Source organism: Microcebus murinus, chromosome 9, assembly GCF_040939455.1.
Source record: "Microcebus murinus isolate Inina chromosome 9, M.murinus_Inina_mat1.0, whole genome shotgun sequence".
Taxonomy (NCBI): Eukaryota; Metazoa; Chordata; class Mammalia; order Primates; family Cheirogaleidae; genus Microcebus; species Microcebus murinus.
This window is the reverse complement of record NC_134112.1, coordinates 50,677,666-50,704,473: the sequence shown is the minus strand read 5'-3', so window position 1 is coordinate 50,704,473 and position 26,808 is coordinate 50,677,666. Positions and strand designations below refer to the sequence as shown.

General features: G+C 38.7%; 1 protein-coding gene across 2 annotated transcripts in view; it reads right to left on the bottom strand.

The window, feature by feature from the left end:
- ABCB1 (ATP binding cassette subfamily B member 1) overlaps positions 1-26,808 on the bottom strand; it is a 194,774-nt gene that overhangs the window by 67,138 nt on the left and 100,828 nt on the right. The window contains exons 1-4 of one of the 2 annotated variants that reach the window (XM_012779551.3): positions 23,680-23,912; positions 23,049-23,122; positions 17,391-17,439; positions 5,551-5,719 (exon numbers count right to left, since the gene is read on the bottom strand). In XM_012779551.3, the coding sequence (XP_012635005.1) occupies positions 5,551-5,719; positions 17,391-17,439; positions 23,049-23,116 (286 nt within the window). In that variant the 5' untranslated portion in view covers positions 23,117-23,122; positions 23,680-23,912. Of the gene's footprint in view, positions 1-5,550; positions 5,720-17,390; positions 17,440-23,048; positions 23,123-23,679; positions 23,913-26,808 lie in introns of those variants that run through there. The other variant, XM_012779549.3, reaches the window with a different exon arrangement.

Genomic DNA, 26,808 nt, shown 5'->3' with positions numbered 1-26,808 from the left:
ATACTATATATTACAGAAAAAACAGTCATATTTAAGTTTAACCCAAACTTAAAAATAAACTGCCAAAACTAAACGATATATTTTGAAATATTTTATCATTATTTGGTAATCAATTCCCTCGAAATGCATCTCTAAGTTGTTTCCAATGAAACTATTAAGAGCAAAGCCTTGAACGAATAAATGAAAACAGATCCATTATGAAATTTTTTATCAAGGATTTAGAATTTCAGTAACAGCTAACATTCTAGTTTGGAACATACCCATAATGCTGGGCTCAAGGACACAGCATTGACACATTGTCACATCATGACAATGTTTTGTTTGCTTACAGCATCAATGTCTTGAAACACAGGTACAAGATCTATCCACAATTTATATACTCATATTAAAATAAAAATACTATTTTGAGAACTGGCATTTCACAAATAGTTTTCATGTTCCTTATGAGTTCTAGAGCAGTGAGAATAGAAATGAAAATATAAAAGTAAGTTATTTCCACTTTTCCCCTTTTGATCTGAATTATTAACTTGTACTAGGAATTTGAGTATCTCATTTTCTCCATTCTCCTGCCCACAATCTGGTAAGAGAATAAAGAGAAAAAAACCATAACATAGATTTGAAGAAAGAAAAAAGTTATCAATATGGATATAGCATAAATTAAATCATCAGACACAATAAACAGTCAAGAGTTTACTTAAGAACATCTTTGGGTACTAACTACCATGAGACATAGAAAATGCCCCCTGTGTCCTTTAATTTCTGCATGAGTATTTTATCCTCAGTGTCTTCCTTTCTGAGTACCCCTCTAGTTTCTTCACTGCATGGACTCAGTGTCAGTCTGTGTGGGTTTCAATCCTGACTCTGCTGCTCACTAGCCACATGACCCCGGGCAATTTGAAGGTACTTAATCTCTCTGGGCCCATTTCCAAACATATATATATATATATGACTATATATATAGTCATGTACATTAAAAGAGTTAATGTATGTAAAGCTCTAACAATATACCCAGCACATATTAAATGCTTAATAAAGGTTAGCTTTAGTTATTGCTAACAATTGAGTTTTTTTAAGGCTCAGGGCTCCCATTCCCTCTACTTTTCCCCATATCCTATCTCGGGGGATTTAACATCTTCAACTTAAATATTGCTGAGTCTCTAGTTCTACTCTTTTGATTTTTTCTTTCCTCTTTTTTTTTTTTTTTAGAGATAGGGTCTCACTATGTTGCCCAGGCTGGCCTCGAACTCCTGGGCTCAAGTGATCCTCCTACCTCAGCCTACCAAGGAACCAGGATTATAGGCATGAGCCACCACACCTGACTTCTAGTCCTTTTATGCCAAGGTTCAATGTCATTTCTTCAACTGCCTGATTGTCATTTATATGTGTTCTCAACCTGTCACCTTCAACACAACACATATGAAACCATAATCCCCTTTATCTAGGCTCATTTCCAGATAGTAATCAGTCTCATGAGGAAGAAGAGAATTCATTCCATGAAAGAGATTGAGATATCAGGAAAAAACAAAAAAAAGGAAGAAGACATTTTACGAAATACTATACTTCATCAGTGGTTAATCTTTGTTTACAAAAATGGTATGACAGAACCAGAGAGTTCCCAGGCCCCAGTCATCAGAGGTTTTAGGGCAAAGGCTGCACAAATTCTAACAAGCAAGGCATAGATGGGAACAGAATGACAGGAAGTCAGGTTCACAATAAAACTGCAGGACAATGGCTGATGTCTGATAGTTAAAGGCAAGGTATCAGGGGAAGAGAAAGCTTATAAGGGGTCTATTGCAGCAGCAAAGAAGGATAAGCTCACTCAAAAAGTTTCTAGAGCTTTCTAGTTAGATCCCATGTTACTGCAAAAATCCTCAGGCTTTCAAGAGCCTCAGCAAATCCAAGTTGCCTTAAGCAAGGACTAGTACTTCTCTTAGGCAGTTCTGGTATCTAGTCCACCCTCCAGGGAGAGAGAATGAGGGTCCACCTAGGGAACGGCAAGAACAAGAAAGGTCTGAGAGCATCTGAAGCCTCAGGAATTCAGAAGGCTTGTTCTTCCTCCACAAGCATCACAGAGCATGTCTGCCCTCATATCCGAGACCAGCAGCAAAACCTTTGATGTTATTCCGCCCTATCCAGGCAGGCTTTAGAGTATGTGGAAGTCTGAATCTGCAGACAAGCAGGTTAGTGACAGTGTATCAAGTGTCCTAGAGTAAAAGTTACCGCAGAGATAGCATGCTGCCTTTGGAAAGGCATGAAAGGATATACAGAAGGAGGGTGGCAATGAGGAGTGGCAGAGAGGAAACATATTAACTTTTATTTAATCCTTATTTTAAAATAGTTTCTCTTGTTACAAAGAAGATGTTTTGTATAAGAGGCAGACGCTGACCAAACTTGGTTACCGCCTCCTCTTGCAAGCTTCCCATGATTCCTATATATGGAGTCAGGGACCCTCCTCTCCTTTCCCAGAGCATTTTGTCTATCTCTATATCACAGTACTAATTGTATCCAACTGCATTTGTTGGTTCACTTGTCCATCCCTCCCACTGTATTAAGCTTCCTGCGAGTTGGGAATGAAAAGAGCATGTACTATAGCTGGCTCATAAAATGCTTTAATACAAATTCATTGATGGATTGATCGAAGATAATAACCCCTCACTCAATATCCTACCTCCGAGATTGGCAACCTTTTTCTATAAACAGCCAGACAGTAACTATCTAGGCTTTGCAGACCCTACAGTCTCTGTCACGACTACTCTATGTACCACAGAGGGATGAAAGTAGCTAGACAGTACGTAAATGATAGGGGTGGCTGCATTTCATTAAAACCTTATTTACAGATACTGAAATTTGCATGTCATAAAATATATTCTTTTGATGGTTTTTCAATGATTTAAAAATCTAAAAAGTATTCTGAGCTCACAGGCTATACAAAAAGAGGCAGCAGGCCAAATTAGGCCTGTGGGCCATAGTTTAAGGACACCTGCCATCCCTGAAAGGCAGAGATGGTGATCCAGGTAGTAAAGAAATGCTGCTTAAAGGGATGATTATTCACATCTGTAATAAGCACTGAGTATGCCCCATGCTTTCGACAACTATAAAAATTAAGGTGGCATCACAGTTTTATAAAGATGAAATCATTGCAAGTTGTGAGGAACACGGAAGCCTGAGTTTCCTGTTGATAATGACTAGTATTTATTTGTTGAGCACTTTTTTATGACTAGGTTCTATTTAGTGAGACTTAAGTGAATGAATCCATTTAATTGTCACCTCCTATGAAGTAGGTTCTGTTGTTACCCAACCTTTTTAAACAAATAAAGTATGAAAAAATTCCCCAAACTGCAAAACTAAAAATTGGTAAGGATGGGGTTTTAGAGCCAGGCAGTCCAACTTCAGAGCCTACTATTTTACTGATAAATACACCACCTCTAAAGAGCGTGTCAGGGGCAAACTTTCAAACACTTCCCTAAGTTTTCCCGGGACTGGAAGAGTAAGCTGAATGGGAATGACTGGAAATAAGTGCATCATGATCTACAGCCTCAGCAGAAGCCATATGATCCAGACATCCATGAATGTCCAAATTACCAGCTGACAAGGTGTGGTGATGTGGCCACTGTTTGGCCTCAGAGACTTTGATTGGCATAAAGACACATGGGCCTGTCCAGGAGGGAGCTAGTCTTCACAGCTAGACCATCATCTGTTTGGAACTCAAGTGTGTTATTAGGTAACTAAGTCACCCTACTATCTATCAGTCCATTTGGGCTGCTATAACAAAATACCATAAACTGGGGAGCTTATAAACAACAGAAACTTATTTCTCATAATTCTGGAGGCTGGGAAGAAGTCCAAGATCAAGGCAGATTTGGTGCCTAGTGAGGGCCCATTTTCTGGCTCATATTTGGTATCTTCTAGCTGTGTCCTCACATGGTGAAAGGGACCAGGCAGCACTCTGGGGACTCCCTTTATAAGGGCACTAATCACATTTATGAGGGGACTGCTCTCATGACCTAATCATCTCCCAAAGTCATCACCTCCGAACGCCATCACACTGGGATTAGGATCTCAGCATGGGAATTTTGGGGAAACAAACATTCAGTCTATCACACATGTCTGTAGGTGGTCCAGGTAAGCTGGTAACGATTACTACTTCTACTTACAGAGATGACTTTTTTTCTTGTAAGAGTAAGAGCCAATTGATATCTGGGTGACAGAGATATAATGTATACAAATGTGTGTGCAGTTTTAAAAAAAGAGACCAATGGATGTAGCCCAAGCTTAGCTTATTATGGCCCATCAGAGTTCAGCTGTCAGCCTCAGGCAGTCATTTGATGGCCTGCTCTTCCCAGACTTGGCCCACAACTGTTTAAATAACCTATAATTTCCTTATTGATATATAAATGAGATCATCAGCTGTCCCTTTATTAGCACAGGCAGAAGCACAGCGTGATTCTCAAACAGGCATTTTCAATATTTTACCACCTGAATGGAAACTGAGTGGTTGTCTTTGTGTACTTTAGTTTAAATGAAATCTATACTTGACCAGAGGTGAACTAGGAAGCTTAGAGATATCAATCTATCTCTCCCCACTTGAGCAATGGAAAGAAAGAGAGTTATGCCCAAATTATTTAAATAGTTCATTCACTTTCCTGGAGGGCTGTGTTACCTCTCTTTATCAGCCAAATATCTTGCTTCCTACTTCACTGAGAAAACTTACGCAATCAGAAGAAAACTTCCACAGATTCTCTCCTCCTTATCTACCCACTTGGGCACTAACACTCAAATACACTGTCTTCCCGCCTGTTTTTTTTATAAGAACTATCCATGCTCCTATCTAAAGCAAACCTTTCCTCTTGAGCACTGAATCCCATCCATTCTCAAGGCTATCATTCCAGAAAAATCTCTTTCCTCTCTTTCAAATATCACTTTCTCTCCTCTTTTAGATCACTTCCATTAACACGCAGACAAGCTATTTCTTCCATCTTAAAATACAAACACACACACACACACACACACACACATAACTTCTATTGGACCCATTTCTCTATTCCTGCATCTGCTTCCAGAAAGCCTGAAGCCTGACAATGTACAAAACTAAATTTCTAGAATTTCCTGACCAAACCTACTCTCCTTCCATCTTTCTCATCTCTGTTAGTAGTAACTGCATTCCAGTTTCTCAGGCTAAAAACTTTAGGATCACCTTGACTCCTGCCTTACAACCATCCACTCTGTCAAGGAATATCATAACAGATTTCTACTTATCATTCAAGGTTCTGATCAGGTTCCTGTACTTCTTTCTAAAACTTTCTAGAATATCTCTGACTTCATAGAGCTCTCTCTTTTTCTATGTATCTCCACCATCACTTCCATTGCATATTTTAATGCTTATAAAGATTATCTTCTCCAATTCATTATGAATATGAACTATAGCTCAGACCTTCTACCTCTCACAGGACTAAACACACTAGTGTGTATTTAGTAAGGACTCCACAAACATCACTCTAAGTGACTGGTTTTCCAGTCTCCAATAAAATTGGTACCACAAGTAATACTTACTTTGATTACTTATGTTTGGAGAATTTTGACCTCCATTTCCGGCATTTGAAAAGCTATCTGTCATGTCTCCAAACACCAGCATCATAAGGGGGAGTCCAGCACCATGGATGATGGCAGCCAACGTTCCCACTACCATATACAACCTGTCAAGCCAATTTGAATAGCGAAACTAAAAAAGGAGAAAAAAGAAGAGCATAGAAAAAATTAGTACAGTTTCATGGATGGTATGCTTTGCTTTCAAAACATATCCAAAATCTAAACATTCTTCAGACTACTACTGCTACTATCCTAGTCCAAGGTACCCTCTACCTTTGCAATAGCCTAAACAGACATGGGCATTTGATTCTTCTATTGAGTTCTGGCCTAATTATTCACATTAGATTTAATCTGTCTTCTCTTCTTATATGAAGTCTGTTAAGAAGGATAGGACATTCTGGGAAACTATAAAAGTTTTTAATAATGAGATAGGAAACTAATGTGCCCAACTTGTTAAAAAGTTGCAAGACCCAAACCAAGGTCTCCCACAAAAACCGGAATACAGGATGCAGTGAAGAAACTAGTTAAGGCAAGTAAGAGCCAAGATGGTAACTTAAATGACTCTGCTCGCCCTCATAGCTCATTGTACCCTGCTTATAATATATTCACATACTAAAAGAAACTCCCACCAGCGCCACGACAGTTTATAATCACCATGACAACCCTGGGAAGTTACCTTATATGGTACGAAAAGAGGAGGAACTGTTGATTCCTAAAAATCTCCACCCTTTTCCCAGAAAGCCCCCAAATAATCTACTCCTTATTTATCACATAATCAAGAGATAGCCATAAATAGAGTTTTTCAGCAATGCACAGGTGCTACTCTGTCTATGGGGTAGCCTGCTTGCTGTTTGTGTGTTTCATAAATTTTGCTTTCATTTCCAGCTTAAGGCTTACACTTCAATTCTTTCCTGCATGAAGCCAAGGAACCCCGTGGCCTTCAGGCCTGACCCTAGTTTTCAGGGTCCTCTTTCTGGTGTCAGTGGGATTATAATACAGTATCTGTTGCTGTAGGTTATAAAACTAGAAGGCACTCTTCATCTCATGGGAAAAAACACGAATGCAAAAAGCCATTCAGAGGAAACACTGTGTTGCTTTAAGGAAGTGGCTTGGGTTGAAGCAATGCTGAACAACAGAATTAGCAAAATGTAAAATGATTTTAACATAATTAGAACTTAATAGTGAGCAGGAAGAGGAAAGGAATGAGTTAGATGCATGCTTCCCAAGGAACATTTTTCCTGAGAAAATAGAATATGGCCATAATGACCAGTGAAGAGCTGTGTAATCTCTTTAATTTTAGATGAGTCACAGGGAGAAAAGGCAGGCTTCTCTGGATCTAAAAAGTGATGGGAAGAGGACAAAGTAAGAGGAATGGGGTTGGGTGTGGTGGCTTACACCTGTAATCTTAGCACTCTGGGAGGCCAGGGTAGGAAAATTGCTTGAGCTCAGGAGTTCGAGACCAGCCTGTGGAAGAGTGAGACCCCATCTCTACTAAAAATAGAAAAACTAGCTGGATGTGGTGACCCGTGCCTGTAGTCCCAGCTATTTGGGTGGCTGAGGCAGGGGGACTGCTTGAGCCCAGGAGTTTAAGGTTGCAGTGAGCTATGATAACGCCACACCACCACACTCTACCCAGGGGGAAAGAATCTGTCTCGGAAAAAAAAAGAGGAATGGGCTCATGGCCCACCTGGGAAGCAATTAATACTTTTCCCGTACAACTCAAGAACTAGCTAAAAATCAAAAGAAAACCAAATGAAAGAAAACAAAAACAAACAGGATGAACCAGCTGTGGGAGGCTGTGGATAAACCCAGAGGCAGGTGGTTTGGCATGTGGATTCGACATGTAGCTGTAGGCAACAGATTTTTGATGTAGGAAGGAAACTGGGTATAAAGTCACAGGCCTAGGCAGGGAATAGAAAACAAAATAGAGATACAAAGATCAGACAACATAAAAGGCAGAGCAGCATAAGGAAAGATTTTAGAACTTACATATACTTCACAAGAAGACAGAAACCAATCCTAAAGTTAGCTAACATGGATATTACACTAATAATAAGTGGGAATAAATACTAAGTTGACAAGTGGAGAAATAAAGAGCAGAATAGTTCTTGGCAACAGTGAATGGTAGCTCGTAAAGAGGGAGAGAAAAAGCAAAGTCAAATTATAAAATGATTAGTGAAAGTTAAGGTTTGGTGTAAAAAGAAGATCAAATAAATACTTAGGTATTTGCATATAAACTCTTTCTAGCTTTTAAAAATGTAATCAAAGGAGCTAAGTTTGGGTTGATGACATAAAACCTAAAACATCGTTTTCTTTACAAATTCAAACCTTAAGTAGAGAATGATACTTTGGCATATTTTTTTTCTATTTCACTGAAACACAGGTTAAATTTTGCCACCATGTACTTTGTCTTAACTAAATGTTCATCCATTTCCTTAAAAAACATAAATGAAGAGGAAGAGATGTACAGAAACTATCTTCTCTTAAAGACTCTATTAAAGTGGACTAAATATCAAACTCCTCAGTACAAGAAGAGAAGGTAGTTGATATACAAAGATTTCTCTCCTCACCACCACCACAGGGCATTTTGCCTCCAGAATTATCACTGGCTGTAACAAAAACAAGCAGGCCATGAATGCAAATATTTACAGTTGGCCTACTCAACTGGAACAGAGAATGGCCTGGGGAGAAAAATAAATATGCAAAAAATTTCTGTCTCTTTAAAACTTCCCCCAGTCTTTTTGAGAACTGAAAACTGCATCCCTGCTTCAGGCCAGTAGTTGGGAGAAGCAAAGAAGCCCTTTTATTCCTGGATCCCAGGCAAGCACCAGCCTCCAGGTGGGCCCAGGTGGGGCTCTGTCTTTGGCAGAGATGGAACCATTAGAACACTTAACCACAATAGCCTACAAATGAGGGGCCCTCTCTTTAAAAGCTGTATATTTCTGCTTATGTTCAGGAAATTTGGATTTTGAGACAAAAAGGTCTACCCATTTTTCCTCCCTTGCTGGCAAAGTAATAAAAACTTCTCTTTCCTTCTCCCCAAACCACTTGTCCTCATTCTTCTGAGTTGGCCCTGAGGACAAATGCCAAGCTTTTGGTAACATAATGACAGATAAAAGTCAGACATAAATAGCAAAGATATAACCTTGCCTTCAGAGGATTTAAAGAGAAGGAAGGCAAAGCAAAAAATTTATGCAATATGTACTCTGGCTGCTTTGATGGCATAGTGTACAGAATAGACATAAAATTGAGCCAATGGTCATTCCCTCCTTTGTGGAAAAGTTTCATAAAGGAGGTGACATTTCCTTCTACTTCCAGCTTTGAAAGTTGAGTGACTAGAAGAAGGAAGGCATTCCAGCCAGAAGGAATAGTAAGCAGAAATAGGAAAGATCACAAAATATGTAGAAAAGACTGGGGTCTCTCAAATTTGGGGTGTGAAGTGTGGAAGTAGTAAGAAAAAATAGATTGAGCTAGAGGCACCCCTCCCTGAGCTGGGAAAACTGGAAGAGGCAAGGGTTGGAGCAGAAGGAGGGCAGAGAAGTCTAATATAGTCCCTGTTTGAATGCTCAGCCTGGAAGTACAATCCAGGAAGTGTGTGGAAAGAATTCAGAGTTTGGGACACAGATCTGTGGCTCTAGGGTATGTAGCAGAAGTCACAGGAGTGGATAAGACCAAATCATCCAGGAAGAGATAGAGATAGCATTTTGACTTTTTTTTCCCCCTAGGAGATGGGATCTTGCTATGTTGTCCAGGCTTGAATGCAGTGGCTATTCACGGGTGCAATCATAGCTTACTATAGCCCCCAAATGCTAGGCTCAAGCAACCCTTCCACCTCAGTCTCCTGAGTAGGTGGGACTACAGGTGCATGCCACTATGCCTGGCTTTTGACTGTCCTTTTGATGATCTTGGGGTGAAGAGAAAGGATGGTTACTAGAGTGGGATACAATGTCAAGGAAGGACTATTTAATGAAGTCTTATGTTGATAGGTAAATCAAAGAGACAACTGGTGGAAATACAGGAAGAAAATGGAGATGAAGCAATGTCCAAGACAATAATAAAACAATTATTTCAAGAACATGAGGCAGAGGATCATCAGCTAATGCTGTAAGTATTATGTGAAACAAGATATTCCCATAATGCCCCAAGATTCCTTCATAATTGTAAGAGGGCAGAGTTACCTCTACAATGGAGGGATCTAATCTGTCATCACCTTTATCAAGTGATCAAAGTTAGCGTCATAAAAAAAATACCCTGACATTTGATGTTTCCAGATGTGATGAGATATGATATCCCTATGTAATTTTCTTAACAAAAATGTTTAAGCTAAATGTAACAAAACTTTTACACCTAACTTTGAGCATATAAGATCTTAAGAAAATGAGCAAGAAAAAAATCAACCTCATTAAAAAGTGGGAAAAAGACATGAACAGAAGCTTTTCAAAAAAAGATAGACAATAAACATGAAAAAATGCTCAATGTCACTAATCATCAAGAAAATGAAAATCAAAACCACAATGAAATATCACCTAACCCCAGTAAGAATGGCTTTTATCTAAAAGTCCCAAAACAATAGATGCTGGTGTGGATGCGGCAAGAAAGAAACACTAATACACTGTTGGTGAATCTGTAAACCAATGAAACATCTAATATGGAGATTCCTCAAAGAACTAAAATTTGACCTACCATTTGATCCAGCAATCCTGCTACTGGGTCTTTACCCAAAGGAAAAAAAGTCATTGTATCAAAAATACACTCATACTCAAATGTTTATTGCCACACAATTCACAAACCCAAAGCTGTGAAATCAACCCAAGTACCCATCAATACAAGAATGGATTAATAAAATGTGGTATATGGACACTATGGGGTTATACTCAGCCATTAAAAAATGAATTGAGGCTTTTTGCAACAATTTGTATGAAACTGGATACCATTCTTCTAAGTGAAGTATCGCAAGCATAGAAAAACAAACACCACATGTACTCACTATTAAATTGGAACTAATTGATCAACACTCATGTGCACAGATGTTAGTAAAACCCAGAGGAAATCAAGCAGGTGGGAGGGGGAGGAGACGATGGGTGAAATCATACCTAATGGGTATATCTGGGTGATGGGCACACTTATAACTCTAACTCAAGCTGTACAAAATCAATTCACATAAGCAAAACATTTGTACCCCTGTAATATTAAGAAATTAAAAAAAAGAATAAATGCAAAGTATGGAAGAACATGGAAGTAATCAAAATAGATGATGGGTATATATGTATGAAGTTTACTATTCTATACCTTTTATTTTCTTATTTTAGTGTATTATGGGGGTACATGTGTTAAGGTTACATATATTGCCCATGCTCCCCTCCTCCCTCGAGTAAGAGCTTCAAGCATGTCCATCCCCCAAATGTTGCACATCTTGCTCGTTGTGGTTGTATATACCCATCCCCTCCTCCCCCCTCCCACCCTCCCGACACCCGATAGATGCTACTCCTATATGTGCACTTAAGTGTTGATCCGTTAATACCAATTTGCTGGTGAGTACATGTGGTGCTGGTTTTTCCATTCTTGAGATACTTCACTTAGTAGAATGGGTTCCAGCTGTATCCAGGAATATACAAGAGGTGCTATATCACCATTGTTTCTTAAAGCTGAGTAGTACTCCATGGTATACATATACCACATTTTATTAATCCACTCATAAATTGATGGGCACTTGGGTTGTTTCCACAGCTTTGCGATTGTGAACTGTGCTGCTATAAACATTTGAGTGCAGGTGTTTTTCATAAAGTGACTTTTGATCTTTTGGGTAGATGCCCAGTAGTGGAATTGGGGGATCAAATGGTAGATCTACTTGGGCATTTGACTGAGACTTTTGTCCTACTTAGCATTGTGTTACCACTTTCCTCAAATCTCTTCACCGCCTTCTCTCCGGAAATCAGTCTTGCTTCATGTCACAAAGAAATATGAGATTCTGAACTCTGTCAGCTTTGTCTTTATTCCTAGAAAGTTACTTATATTTGTACTCTTATCTTGTTCCTTCTGGTCTGAAATGAAGAGACATACCTTTGCCTCATCTCTTTACCAAATTTTTTAAAATCAATTCTTAAATATTTTTTATTTAGAGATTGGTGTGTCATTACATTGCCCACACTGGACTTGAACTTCTGAGCTCAGGTGATCCTCCCGCAGCAGCCTCCTGACTAGCTGGGACTATAGGTGCATGCTACAGCACCTGGCTCTTTACCAAGTTTTATTATGAAAAATTTTAAACATATTAAAAAAAAGGTATACTGCTTTCCACAGAGTACATAAGAGTTCAAATACAAGTAACTTTCTAGGAATAAAGACAAAGCTGACAGAGTTCAGAATCTCGTATTTCTTTGTGACATGAAGCAAGACTGATTTCTGGAGAGAAGGCGGTGAGGAGATTTGAGGAAAGTGGTAACACAATGCTAAGTAGGACAAAAGTCTCAGTCAAATGCCCTAGCTCTCTAGTTGATTAGGAAGGAGATTTTGGGGAGGGGGGATCTCTTAAGAGCCTTGAGCCTCAGTTTCTACATTTACAAAATGAGGAAAAGATTTATACATACAGAAAACCTTATATAGTTATGATAAAAACCAGACTAATACAAGAAACTTTTATTAAGCATATGATATAAAAATATACAATATAAACAGGTGTTGTTATTGGTCTTGGAAATGTAATAATTAATAAGACGTTTCAGGCTCTTACAGTCAAGGATCAGGTAGACAAAAAATTATAACACTTCAGGTGAAATGTAACACAGAGGTATAAGCTAATTGTAAGTGGAGCCCTTTTAAAAAAAGGAAGTAGAAAATGGTTAGATGCTCAAAGGAAAGAGAGACAAGGTGAACCAGAACCACATAAACGGAGGGTTGATCAGTGCTGCAAGCCAAGGGTTGGGAGTCCCAGGACAAGGAAGTAGAAGATGCTAGCAGGAAAGAGGTTTATGTAATATTCAGCAGCCTTGATACAAATGGGACCATAGCATGGTGCCTGGGGTGGAGAGGGAAATCAGTGAATTCACTCACTCATTCATTCATTCATTCATTCACTATTCAAAATGTATTCAATATTTATTACACACCTAATAAAGGTCAAGTTGGTTCTAGGTACTGATAACAACAATGAATAAAACAAACTACCTGTCCTCATAAAGCTTACATTCCAGTGCATATAGTAAAAGAGGGAACAGATATACACAACATTTATTCAATATCTAAGTACGTATTAAAGTTCCAGGCACTATTCTATGCATTTGGGATACAGTAGTGAAGAAAATAGACATCAGCTCCTGCTCCCATGGAGCTTACATTCGGAGAAAAGACAAACATACGAACAAGAAATCAGACAGTGGTAAATATTCAGAAGAAACACCACACAGGGTAATATGCCACAGTGACAGGCAGGGGCAGCTGGTTTAGATGGCTGGCCAGAGAACGTCTTTCTGAGAAGGTAACATCCATGATGAGACGTCACTCACAGGAAGGATACAGTTCGTGTGATGATCTGGGGACACAGCATTTTAGGCAGGAAGAGCAAAGGCCAAGGCCCTTGGGTGAGTCTCAAGGATAAACAGAATTGCTCTATGGCAAGAGAGAGGGAGGAGATTTGTCTGCGGCGAAGTCAGAGAGAAGAGGAAGGTCAGACATGCAGGGCCTTTTATAGTCATAGGAAGAGGAAGGAGTTTGGGTTTCATGCCAAACTTCTAGGTTAGAGGAAATGAAGGGCTTTCAATGTGTTTAAGGTAGGAACTGAAGTGATAATGACGTGGTTGCTATGGGAAGATTTTCAGAAAAGCAAAAATGAAAGAGGGATACTAGGAGGAGAGAGAGCAGTTGAGGAAAGTCTGACCAGGTGTGGTAGGCAGAATAAGGGTCCCCCAAACACATCCATATCCTGATCCCAGGAACCTGTAAATGTACTTCCTTACGTGGTAAAACGGACTTTGCATGTTTTAAGAATCTCAAAATGGGGAGATTATCCTGGATTATCCAGATGGGCCCAATGTAATCACAAGGGTGCTTAAAAGAGGGAAGCAGGGGCTCAGCGTCAGCTACAGGAGATGTGATGGCTGAACTAAGAGTAATGAAAGGAAGGGCCCATGAGTCCAGGAATGCAAGTGTTTTCCAGAACCTGAAAAAGGGAAGGAAACAGCTTCTCCTCTAGAACCTCCAGAAGAAATGCAATCCTGCCAATACCTTGATTTTAGCCCAGTAAAACATCTGAATCCAGATTGTCAGGTAACAAGTTTGGTTGTTTGAAGCCACTGAATTGGTGGTGGTATCTTCCCACAGTAGCAATGGGGAACAACTGCACAATGTTAAAAGGGGGATGATAAAGAGGAAGGGCAAAACTGGAAGGAATTGCAAGTTGTGGTCAAAGACTGATACGTTTGGGTTTACACCTTTGTAGATAAAAAGCTCAACCAGACAATGAGCCCAAGGACATGCCCACAGGTGTAATTTACTAACGCAGAGTATGGAGCAGGGTTGTTAGAACTGAAGAGGTCAGCAAATGTTGAACCTAGGAGTTATTAATATTTATAAGATTACCAAAATACTCAGAAGACTAATGGAAGCATGGGTGGATGAAGTAGAAGCAAGCAATGCAAAAGTCCCCAAGGAAGGAGGGGTAATTAGAAAGCACATGCCACTGAAAATGGATAGGAGATGGTATAATTAAGCACAGTGATGCTCAAGTGACAAATGAGTTTGCAGAAGGATCAAAAGATAATTTGGAAGTGGCTTTGTGAAACTAGAGGAAGGTCAATAGCATCCCTGACTCCTGGTGACACAAGAAAAAGACAAAGAGCTGGAAGGAAAATAAGCAGACTGTGATATCACAGAAGCAAACAGAAGAAAGAAGATGGCGGGCAGTGTCCAGTGCTGCTGAGAGGTCAAGATGGAATTCTAAAATGTCCAGTGAATTTATCAAGCGGTGGGTACAGGAGCCAAACTACAATATGTTGAGAACAACTGGAAGGTGAAAGCAAGACAGAAAGCAAAGGCAACTCTTGTGTGTGAAGGGAGCTGGGGGGGGGGGGGAGAGCAGCTCCAAGAAGGGCATTCATAAGATGAAAGAGCCCTGATGTATCAAGGTCAATGAGACAGACCCAGATGAGGGGGAAAGATTGAAGGTACAGAAGAAAAACAACAATAATGTCCAGTCCTTGAGAAGGCAAAGGAGATGGGAGCCAAAGTACAAGTGAGTGATTAGTTTTAAGAACTAAAAAACTCTGTTGTAACCAGAAAGGAAGAGAACGAACAGATCCAGATACAGGCAGATTTTTAAGATCGCTGCAGCTGTGAAGGTCGAGGAGTGGTGACCCATAGAACCATAAAAGTCACCCAACTCGGTAAGAGCACCTACCCTGGAAAGGGAGATATCGAGCCAGGTGGTAAAGTCTTCCATGAGCAGGTGGCAGAAAATCATCAGATAGCAACTAACAAAGAACTCTCCAATTCCAGGCAGATAAGCATTTAACCAACCATAAACTATCATAAACATTTACAGTTACGAAAACAAATAGGCATGTCTGGGCAAAATCTGGGCCTCCCCCCTTTACTGGCTATGTGACCCTGTGACTCTGGAGGCATTATTTAACTTCTGAATGCATTTCTTCATCTGGAACATAAGGATAACACAACTTCCTGTATCAAAGGATTATTGTAAAGATTAAGTCAAATGATACACATGGGGTCCTTAACTAATGCTTAATACAGAGGAAGTACTTAACATTGCCAGCTATTATTCATTTAGAAAAAAATTCATGTGTCAATAAGATACGTAAAGTAGAAGTCTCAGAATTGAATCTACAGCGCAATTCTGGCAAGAATGTATGATCTTCTACCAAGCTCATTTTGGGTGAGAACTGCAGCCCATCTTTTATTTTTCTTGCCTTTACTTCCTCACTTGCTTTAGATTTTATTCTACTTTTGTGTTTCCGTACATGTTGAATCAAGGCCTGATATAAATAAAATAAAGCCTAGTAGAAAAGTTGAATCTATCTTACCACTTTCATCACTTTCTCCAGACTGACAAAAAGTCTCACAGGACAAATAAGTTAACAGACGTGTGCAGAAAAGAGTTAACATAGCTGCTCTGAGGTTGATGTGTTTAGAAAGGCCTGCATATAACGTTAGCCCATGGCTGGTATGTAGAATTTGGATTTTGGTGGGGTTACCACCTCTCTACCTCATAAATGCGGCCAAACTGTTCGTATAAACAATATTGTGTTTATGCCGAACATCTGCTTTCCTTCTGTGAATCTGGAGTTTCAGTGTATGCTGGGCAGAGAGGGTGCCTACGTGATCAGCCCCCAATAAAAACCTTGGGCGCTGAGTCTCTAATGAGCTTCTCTGATAGGATTCCACACGTGTTGTCTCAACGTGTTGCTGGGGAAATTAGGTGTGCCCTGTTATTGATAAGCAGTGTCAATAACATCAGCATTTTATCGTTAAACAGCATTTTACTATTAACTTATGTCCCAGTTTATAAGTTTTATACACAAATTAGGTTCACCATTTCCTATGTCAGCTCTACAGGAAAAAGATATGAGGAAAATCTAAGTAGTACAACATTTCTATATAGTAGGTCTATTAAATTTTCTAAAATATAAGACTCCTAAGTTTTTAAAAGATATATACTACAAATAGTAAAAAACTAAACTACAAAAGACAGAAATGTTTTGGTGTCAAAATGACAGAACTGAAACCTTGGGAATAAATCCAACTTTAACATAAAAGCTCCCCTCCATACAAGAATGTATGGAAATATAAAAACGAAATCTAAAACAAACAAAAACCGTTACTTCGCCACTCAAATAATCTGAGAACTACGGAAGTGTATTTATTGTCTCATCTCCCAAAAGTTCCAAAGGGAATAGAAATAGAACAAAAGAAGGAGCCGTGGCCGAGAGCAGTCGTGGCACAGGAAGATGAAGCTCATGTAAGGTAACCACAGATTCTCGGTGTAAACGTCATGTGACTGTTTTTCCCCTAATTATTTTTATATTCAATTTACTAAAATTCATTTTACAAGACAGTCTATCCTCTCCCTCCCCTTAAAAACAAAGTCTGGTGTGTTATGACTAAATGACAAATTCTGTGCTGCATAACTTAATTGGTTTAGTAGTCTTCTGGGTTCTGATCTCTGGAACGGTTCACCGAAATTTGCACTATTAGGAAAAAGAAAGTAAGAATCCAGGTAGATAGAGATCAAACAGCCACAGCTATAAAATTCCTGTCTTATTCCACATGTGAGTAAAAGACCACGGTGGGTACATTAGAAAATGAAATAGGTTTTCAAATTCTAGATTTCCAGCTATTCAGCACAGAGGAATATGGTGTATAGCACAGGCCAAACCATAGCAATAAATAATCCATTTATTACCTTCTATTATTATGGATGCCTGAGACTTTGACCTCAAACCTGCCTATATTTCAGAGCCATTAAAGACACCACTCAAGGCAGCTGCTTTCCTCTATCCAGATGGCAAAGACCATTGCTAGGAGAAGTGCTTGTGTTGGTTTACAGATTACTGGCAACATAAGTAACTAGAAGAATATTGAAATCTAGGCTAGGAAGGGTAGCTGCTGCTGATTAATTCACATGGCAAGTGAAGATCAGCATTCCCCCTGAAAATAAACTAAATTAAACCAATTCATTTTGCCTCTTCACTAACATACTAAGAAAATATTATACCAGATGAAATCATTATGTTCGGTGTCAAGAGAAGTCAAATTTTCAAAGTATTTTGATAGTGAATGAATTCAAAACTCACCATTGCAAATGCACTGACAGTTGGTTTCTTTTCCTTCTTTTCTTTTTTACTGAAAAACATAGAAATAAAATTACACAAAACTTTAAAAACTATATAAATTTTTTAAATTATCAAATTAATATAAAGCTTATATTTAATAACAAGAAGGACAACAAAACATGTCTATAGTATTCAGTAAAAAACAGATTAACGGTATGATCTCATGTATGAAGTTTAAATAAAAATATGTTTACATATATCTTAGAAATCTATATATGTAGTTGTCACTAGGTGTTAGGATCTCTATAAAAACATTTTCTTCTTTGTGCCTTTGATATTTTCTAATTTTCTATGATAAATACACATACATCTCTTTTGCAATTAGAAAAATATCTATACTGAAAAAAAAGAGTTCCTTGTTTTTATTCTTATTAGACAATCATTCATGCTCTCCAGAATTAATTCCCTTAATATCATCTAAGTAATTCTAGCAATAGATATTCTACCTATCCACTACCTAGATATTATTCTTAATCACTCCCTTTACTAATGAAGAGTAGTGACAATCAGATGCTGGTCATAACTAGCCTAAGGAAAAAAGTAGTTAAATCACTCTCAATGAGAAAATCTAATTCTAAAAAAAATATGTGGAGCTTTAAATGGACATTCTGACATAAATGCAATCTATAATGGCTATAGCCCAAAAAGATGTTCTGCCCACTGTCGAAAAGCTTTCCTCAGGCATAAGAAGGTCAACTATCATTTTGACCCCAGATTCAAATGAATCCAACTCTGTAACCCATTTTCCACTCTATATAACTGCCACCTAGGATGTGAATGCAAACCAACCATAACAAATCAGCTTCATCTACACTTCTGTATGTATAAAAGACTATTTTAGAAAAGAATCACATTGTTTTTGCACAGATTTTTAAGTTCAAAAGGTTAATTCATCTTTGTCTTCATTCTTTACACTATGTGAGGTCAAAAGAGGTGAAGAAACTTCTGAAGAAAAAAATCCAGGGTTTACCCATATTAGGCTTTGGAGTGATGTTAGACAGGCATAAAAACACATAAAATACACAAACATAACTGTTCAGGTTTGGGCCCACCCTATTTCCAGTAAAGTCATGGTTTCACTTTCCCTGGAACCAGTGTGAAAGGAGAAAAATAGCTATAAATAATTTGAGTTTCAGTTCTACGTTTTTTATTGATTTTTTTCATTCTCTAAAACTGCTGCTACTCTGGAGAACTTGTAATGTTCCAGGTACTAGCTTAGTAAGTACTTGCCGCACATGATCTATTAACAACTCTATGAGGAAGACATATTTTTGTCCTACTTTTAGAGATGAGAAAACTGCATGAGAGAGCAGAGTTAACTAACTTGTCCAAGGCCCCACAGTTGGAACAAAGCCAAGATTTAAATGCCAAGTCTGTTCCCTGACCATCAACCTATAAGGGTTGACCTCGGACTTTTGAGATACTGCATAAACGCACCTTCACTCTCTCCACTCCTACTAGATTACTTATTTATCTCCATCAGCACAAAACACAGTGCTTATAAAAGCAAGTCACTCATCAAACATTTTAAAAAAGAATCTTTGCAAATACATATATTCCAAATAGTACTATTATTCCAGTATTATCTATTATCAAAGCTATGTATATGCTTCTTTAAAATCCCATGTTAAAATATATAGTTAAGAACAGATTGAAATCAATGACAATGAGCACAGTTCAATAAAAACTACTAATCTAAAATATAATCTCTAATTTGAAAAATGCCTGTAGGCCATAATAGAACCAATAACAAAATGAAGATACATGCAGGATCAATTTTCCTTACTATTCCCCTTTACATGCCCTCTATACTTATTATTCAAATATACCTAACTATTTGTGTCATAGTTCTTTAAGCTTAAAAAAATAAAAAGTTAGAAACCAAAGTGGAATATCTACCCTCTGCTCTATGGAGTCTTTTTCATTGTTTATATGGAAATTTACTATGAAAATTTTCACATAAACAGAAAAATCAACAGAATAATATGACTACCCATATAATTTACATAGATTCAACAACTGTTAGCATTTTGACTGTATTTTCTTTGTCTATATAAAACAGTATATATCATTGTTAATATTTTGCTGAAACTATTTAAAAGTAAGTTGCAAATATGGCAATCACCCTTTCACCTACCATTATCATATCTAAGAAAATTAATAGCATTTTTGATATCATCTAATATCCAATCTATATTCAAATTTACCAAGAATATTTTCTATAGGTTTTTTCTATTTTGAACTCTGATATAATCAAGGTTGACACATTATATTTGATGGTTATATCTCTGTAGTCTCTCATAATCCAAAAATCCTCTTTTTTTTTTTCCTGGACATTGACTTTTTTAAAGAGACAAGAACTGTTGTCTTATAAAATGTCCCATATCTTGGATATTTGCATACAAATTGAGAGGGGCAGTAAACATAAAATATACATCAGACTGAAGGACTTAGTATAAAAAAGAGAATGTAAACTATCTCATTAATAATTTTGATTTCATGTAGAAATTATAGTATTGAGGACACATTGGGCTCCATAAAATAGTTTCAAAGTTAATTTCATGTTTCTTTTTATTTTTTAATGTTGCTACTAGAAAACTTAAAATTAAAAATGTGGTTCACATTATTTTTCTATTGGACAGCACCAGTCTAGAAGCTCAGTTGGGTTCAGATGAAACATTTTTGCAAGCACACTTCCCAGGTGATGCTGTATACTCAAATTCTATTGCATGACGAGTCACTTAACACAGTCTATCCTACCATGAGTGATACCACGTCTGATTACTTGGTTAAGGTGCTAACTGCAAAATTTCTCATTGGAAAAGTACATTCTCCTTTTTCCAATTAGAAAGAATTTTGGAGATAATTTTTAGATAAAACTTTTCTCTGAATGGTTGAGGATCCACTTATGATCTCTGCCTGAATTCCACTTAGGATCTCTGCCTGAATTAACAACAACAGTGTAGGATCCAAAATGATAGCTAACATTTTCCTGTAAAGAACATTCCTTTATTTCTCTACCTCACACTGTTTCAGTTTCTATCCTCTCAGAATATTAAGTTGATTAAGTTGATACAGTTGATTAAGGATCCATCAACTGTATTGTATTCAGTATCTTAAAATCAATTACAGTTATTATTTTCTTTGATGTTCAGGTTGCCCCACATTTGGTCAGTGGAGGCCCCTTCAAGTCAACTCCAGTGTATTTTTGACTATTCCATTAAATTCTACTTTCTTATTTTCAAGAACTACAAGATAGCTCAGGCTCAGTTTGTATTTTCCTTGTCCCAGACCTGGCTTAAATTAGCTATTTTTCTATGAGGTGCTTATTCCTTTTAGGGAAAAATGGTATTTAGAAACCAAGATCTGTTGGAATAGGACTGAGACTCAAGAGATGAAACCATCTGCATATGGTAACCTAATCTTTGATAAAGTAGACAAAAATATACATTGGGGAAAAGAATCTCTCTTCAATAAATGGTGCTGGGAAAACTGGATAGCTACATGCAGAAGAATGAATCAGGATCCATACCTCTCACCTCTCACAAAATTCCACTCAAGATGGATAACAGACTTAAACCTAAGGCATGAAACCTTAAGAATTCTAGAAGATGTTGGGAAAACACTTTCAGACATTGGCCTAGGCAAAGAATTCTTGAAGAAGACCCCCAAAGCAATCACTGCAGCAATAAAAATAAATACATGGGATCTGATCAAATTAAAAAGCTTCTGCATAGCCAAGGAAACCATCACTAGAGCAAATAGACAACCTAAAGAATGGGAGAAAATATTTTCTCTCTACATTTCTGATAAACATCTGATAACAAGAATCTATATAGAACTCAAAAGAATTAACAAGAAAAAATCAAACAACCCTATCAAGAAATGGGCAACGGAAATGAACAGAAACTTTTCCAAAGAAGACAGAATGATGGCTTGCAAACATATAAAAAAATGCTCAACATCTCTAATCATTAGAGAATTGCAAATCAAAACCACAATGAGATATCACCTAATCCCAGTGAGATTGGCCTGTATTAAGAAATCCCAAAACAACAAATGCTGGCAAGGATATGGATAGGAACACTCTTACACTGCTGGTGGGACTGAAAATTAGTGCAACCTTTGTGGAAAAGAATTTGGAGATACCTCAAACAGCTAGAAATAGAAATACCATTTGACTCAGCAATAGCATTGTTAGGCATCTACCCAAAAGAGCACAAAACATTCTATTATAAAGACATTTGCACCTGAATGTGTTTACAGCAGCACAATTCACTATTGCAAGGACATGGAAACAACCCAAGTGCCCATCAATTCATGAGTGGATTATTAAAATTTGGTATATGTTCACAATGGAATATTACTCAATTCTAAGAAATGACAGTGAGCTACCATCATTTATACTATTCTGGATTAAGCTTAAGCCCATTATCCAAAGTGAGGTAACACAAGATCAGAAAAATGGGCTCCACATGTACTCGCCATCAACTTAGTACTGACTGATTAACACTATGGTGCTCAAAGGGTGGTGGTGTTCACCAGGGATTCTGGGGTGGGGAGGAGGTAGACTCCATATCTTAGGGATGTGGTGAGCATTGTGGAGGGGAAGGGCATACCTCTATCTCTTGCTAGGGAGAGGCAAAGATATAAAATGTAACCAAAATATTCATACTTTCATATTTTCTTGAAATAATAAAAAAAAAAAAAAGAAAGAAACCAAGACCTGGCACTAAGAGTACTCATTGCTACTGCCCCTTTCAGAGAACTGAAAATTAACTATTAAAAAAAATCGAGTTCATATTGAAGTGTCTAATTAAATTTTAACATTATTTTTTAAAAACTTATTTGATTTCCACATTTGCATTTTTTCCTCTTACACTGAAAAGCTTGGTTTCTAATAATACTAATATATTTACAAATTTATCTTACAATTTACATTACAAATAACTACTAACAATGACCCTATTATGCGAAGTTTAAAATGTCCTTGTATAGGCAGAGCACTGTGATCAAAATGTGCTTAAAATAATTATTTTCTGTATGTGGTTATGTTACCAATTATATACGTAGATATTCATTGCTAGTTAAAACGAAACAACCTAAATGTGGTTTGGGTCTTCTGACTCGTCTGCCAAACCACAAACATGCAATGTTTATGTAGCTGTTCACCAGAAGCACGACACTAGACCGCAGAGCATAGGCAGAATATGGGTTCAGGCCTGAGAGAACTTGAAATGTTACCAACACATGGACATGATAAATACCCCAAATACCCTGACTTCATCATTATACATTCTATGCAACTAAAAAGCACATATACCCCATTTCATAAACATATAAAATATTATGTATCAATAAAAGAAGAGAGAAAACAACCCTCCTTCCCCCCTGCCCCACGCAAAAAAAAAAAAGTCCGTGGGAGAATGCTTTCGCTGGGCTCAGCCAAAGAACTTCTGCTCTGCACAGAGGAACTGCTTCCAAAGGGTAGCTTGAGTTACTTTAACATAAAAATAGCAACCACCACACTTCAATCATTTTACAGCTGGATACTAGAAACAAATTGCCCAAATCTGTCAGCTTCGTAAACTATGAATGAAAGTGAAACAAACGGCCCACCTTTTCTTGTCCGGCTCCAAGATGTATTTTTTCCCGGCTCTCATTTTGCTGTCCTCTTCAGCATCCATCGCGACCTAAAGAGAAATCCGAGCCCATTAGCGGAATGCAGGACCTGCAGGAGCCGGGGTGAGAGTGACCTCTACTCCTCCTCCCAGGCCGGAGGGCCCCGAGGCGGGGCGGCCGCCCGCATGCGGGCCATTCCGAGCGCGGGGCCTCCGACCTCTCGGCGCGGGCGGAGTCGGAGCGGCGGCCGCGCGTCCTGCTCTGCGCGCTGCCCTGCAGCCCGGTCCCCCTGGCCGCGGGCCACGCTGCCTCCTCCAGCCGCGCGCGGGCCCCGAGACCCGGTCCCCGCCCGCGCTCCAGCCCGCGTGCCGCAACGCCCTTGCCTAGCGCTGAACACTACGGGTTGGGGGATGCCCCAGGAGCTCCCCTAGCAACTCCGGGTCTCACTCTGCTATGTCCCCAAGAACTTGCGGAGGAGACTCTTCCCGCTCCCCATGCCCCCCGCCCGCCCCCCCACAGAAGACTTTCTCCCGTGGGGACCACGCTCGGGAAACTGGCTGGCCCCACCCTTCTGGGGAGCTGCCCCGTCTGGTTCCCAGCTTCGCGTGCCCCCACCGTCGGGCTTCACCTCGGAACGTCCACAACCGCGTGGGTTTGGGGAAAAAGAGAATTTAGACTTTCGTGGGAAGGCGTGGCGGATGCGAACAGCGGCCTCAGCGGCTAAGAGCTCGGAGGAGCAGCTGCTCGAATGCGCCCGGGCTTCCTGCAGCCGGCAGACAAGGCGGCGATGCGCGCAGCCCGCACCCTGGCGCTGTCCTGCCGGGCCAATCAGCCCGCCCACACGATTGCCCCCACACCGGCTTTATTGAAGGCGGATTGCCCGGGAAGTTGCGAAACACGTGGATATTCACGAGGAAAGTCCAGGCTTCCTATTGCCGCTCTGCAAAGGGCAAGCAGGGGAACACACATCAGCTGAATCATCGGGGACGTGCACACTGATAAAGACGCTTCTCACATGTCTGCACAAGTGTCCGAATCTATAAGAGGCTGTGTGTGTGTGTGTGTGTGTGTGTGTGTGTGTGTGTGTAAATGTACAGTTGGATTGCTGGGTCTGGAATAGTTAAGGGAAACTTTTCTCTGGCATCGCATTTAATACAATTAATAAAACAACCTCCGACCTCGACCATTCGGTAAATTTCCCTTCCTATCATCATCAGCACCTTTGAAAACGCCGGGAGAAATTTTTCTGCCAGAGTCTTTATTTGGTATGTTTAACAGTTTCTGAGGTATATCTATTCATCTTTATTTGATGATAAATGAAAAGAAAAAGGAAGATTTCTGAATATATAGAGACAGGATTTCAGGGTAGAAATGGTTATTTATTTATTTACAGGTGGTGGGTCTTGCTTTTTTGCCCAGGCTGGAGAGCAGTGGTGTGATTAAAGCTCACTCAGCCTTCGGTTCCTGGGCTCAAGGCCATCCTCCCACCTCAGCCTCTCCAGTAGCTGAGACTACAGGTGTGAGCCACTGCGCCCGGCTAGTATTTTAAACTGTATAATATTTTAAACTTTTAAACGTCGGCTTAGTGCTCATGTTTTTCTCAAGGCATTTCAAAATTCTTGCATTTTAATTCGATCATTAAAACAAACATAGCATGTTTTTAGCATATTCCTTCAGTTGTAATTTCTTTTCATATTCACTGCAATAATTTAACATTTTTTCTTGCGAAAAGTAAATGCAATCTTCACAATTCAAATTTGTAAAGTAGCGCTAACACGTAAGATTTCTTCCTATAAGGATAGGGGAAATAGCTATTTCAGTAACCTCTAGACTGCATTCTCTGACTTACACAGGTTGCCTCTCAGCTTGCTGTGAAAATTTAGAAAGAGACTATCCCTTTACTTTTCACTGTATGATTTAAGGCTATTTCCCCTTTCTTTACATATCTTATACTTCAAAGCCATAATATTCTTTCCATTCTTTACTCCAAATTTTCTTTACCTTGATTTATTTTTTGTTGGACATACAATCAAGTTTTTTATTTCTATACAAATTGTTAATTAGACTTTCCAACAGTCCACTAATTTTTCTCTATGTTCTAACTGGATACACATGTGTACAAAGTTGGTTCACTGCTTAATGTCTTAGCACCAACCAACCCTGTGGTCCACCAAGTGCAAATGTATAAACTTTCATCTTTATCACATATATTTTTAATCTTATTCATGCCTCTGATCTCTGTTTCCACTTTCGTTTGACTTTGTTCTCTCTCCTTTAGTTTATGTGATCTTATATTTTATCCATCCCCATGAATGGCCTTAAATCCTCCTTAAAATATTGCAGGATATAAAAAAGTATTATATAATACTATTATGCTGATTATACTCTTTCTATAGTCTTGAGCTCAAGTGAAGATCTCTATCTAGAACATATATAAATTAAGGGTCAGAATAGCCCAGAGATGTTTTAGTAAGACTCAAACATTCTATTATTATGAGTTTCTTTGCTTCACTGACATGAAAATACGAATACAAAATATGATGACCTAAAACTGACCAGCTATTACTACTGCCAAGCCACAGTGCTTGACTTATTTAAAGACACCTGTCTTGCACTATTGCCTACCACTCCCACCAAGCTGGACTTGGCTGTTTCTCCTTGAGCGTCATTAATTTCCTATGAAACCCAACCAGCACTCCAAGTCAGCACTCACACCACTTGATTCGAGCAGCTATTTTTTCTTTTTGAAATGTGCTTCCCCACAATCTGCACCTTCTTGTCCTCCACCCTTATGTAGTCATTTCTCCAACTTGTCTGTGATCTCCCAACACTAAAGGTTTGCATCTCTGTTACAATCTGTTCTATACATGCCTGTGAGAATAATAATATATAATGATGATAAAATATAATAGCAATAACGACTAACATTTAGTAAGCACTGGTCATGTACCAGGAACTGTTCCAACCAGGTCAAAGAGATTAACTCATTTAATCCTCACAAGAACCCTAGCAAATGCTTACTATTATTGTTACTCCTATTTTTAGTGAAAGAAACTGAGGTTTACATTATTTTCCCAAAGTCACACAGCTGCCTTTTCAAGCCCCATGAAATGTTGTTTTCTTCATATGACTCCGTCTTAGAAAAACTGCAATGACTCCATGCCACTGACTATATCATATCTAAGAGTTTCCTCTTAGATTTAAGGACCTGTATGCAATTCATTATTTCCCTCTAATCCATCTTCAACCTCCTCACTTCTCTATACCATCTCCCTAGCTCTCAGCATACACATGGTCACTTCTTTTTGGTCAAGCTCCCTGTACCTCTCAGAGATTTGCTCTTTTCTTTCACTCTGTGCCTTTTGACACTTAAATCTTGAAACTAAATCAATTTACCAGACTTTTCTTCTTTAGTATCTGGCTCCATTAAACAATGTGGGCAATTTGGGCTTCAGAGGTAGAAAAACTTAGATTCAGACACCATCTCTGCTGTTTTATTACATGTAAGTTTGAACATGTTAGCTAATTTTTCTCTCAGTTATCTCTTCGGTAAAGAGTAGATAACAATGGTACCTTATAGTGTTGTCGAAAGATTAAGTGATTTATTTTAAAAGCTTGTACAGTGCCTGAAACACCCTAAACATTCAAAAATTGCTTTATATTAGTAATAATACCCCTCTTCAATCTATTTTTGCTCTTCCTTGGCATTCTTCAGCATATATGTAGGTGGCTACATCTATTCACGGACATGTTTTAC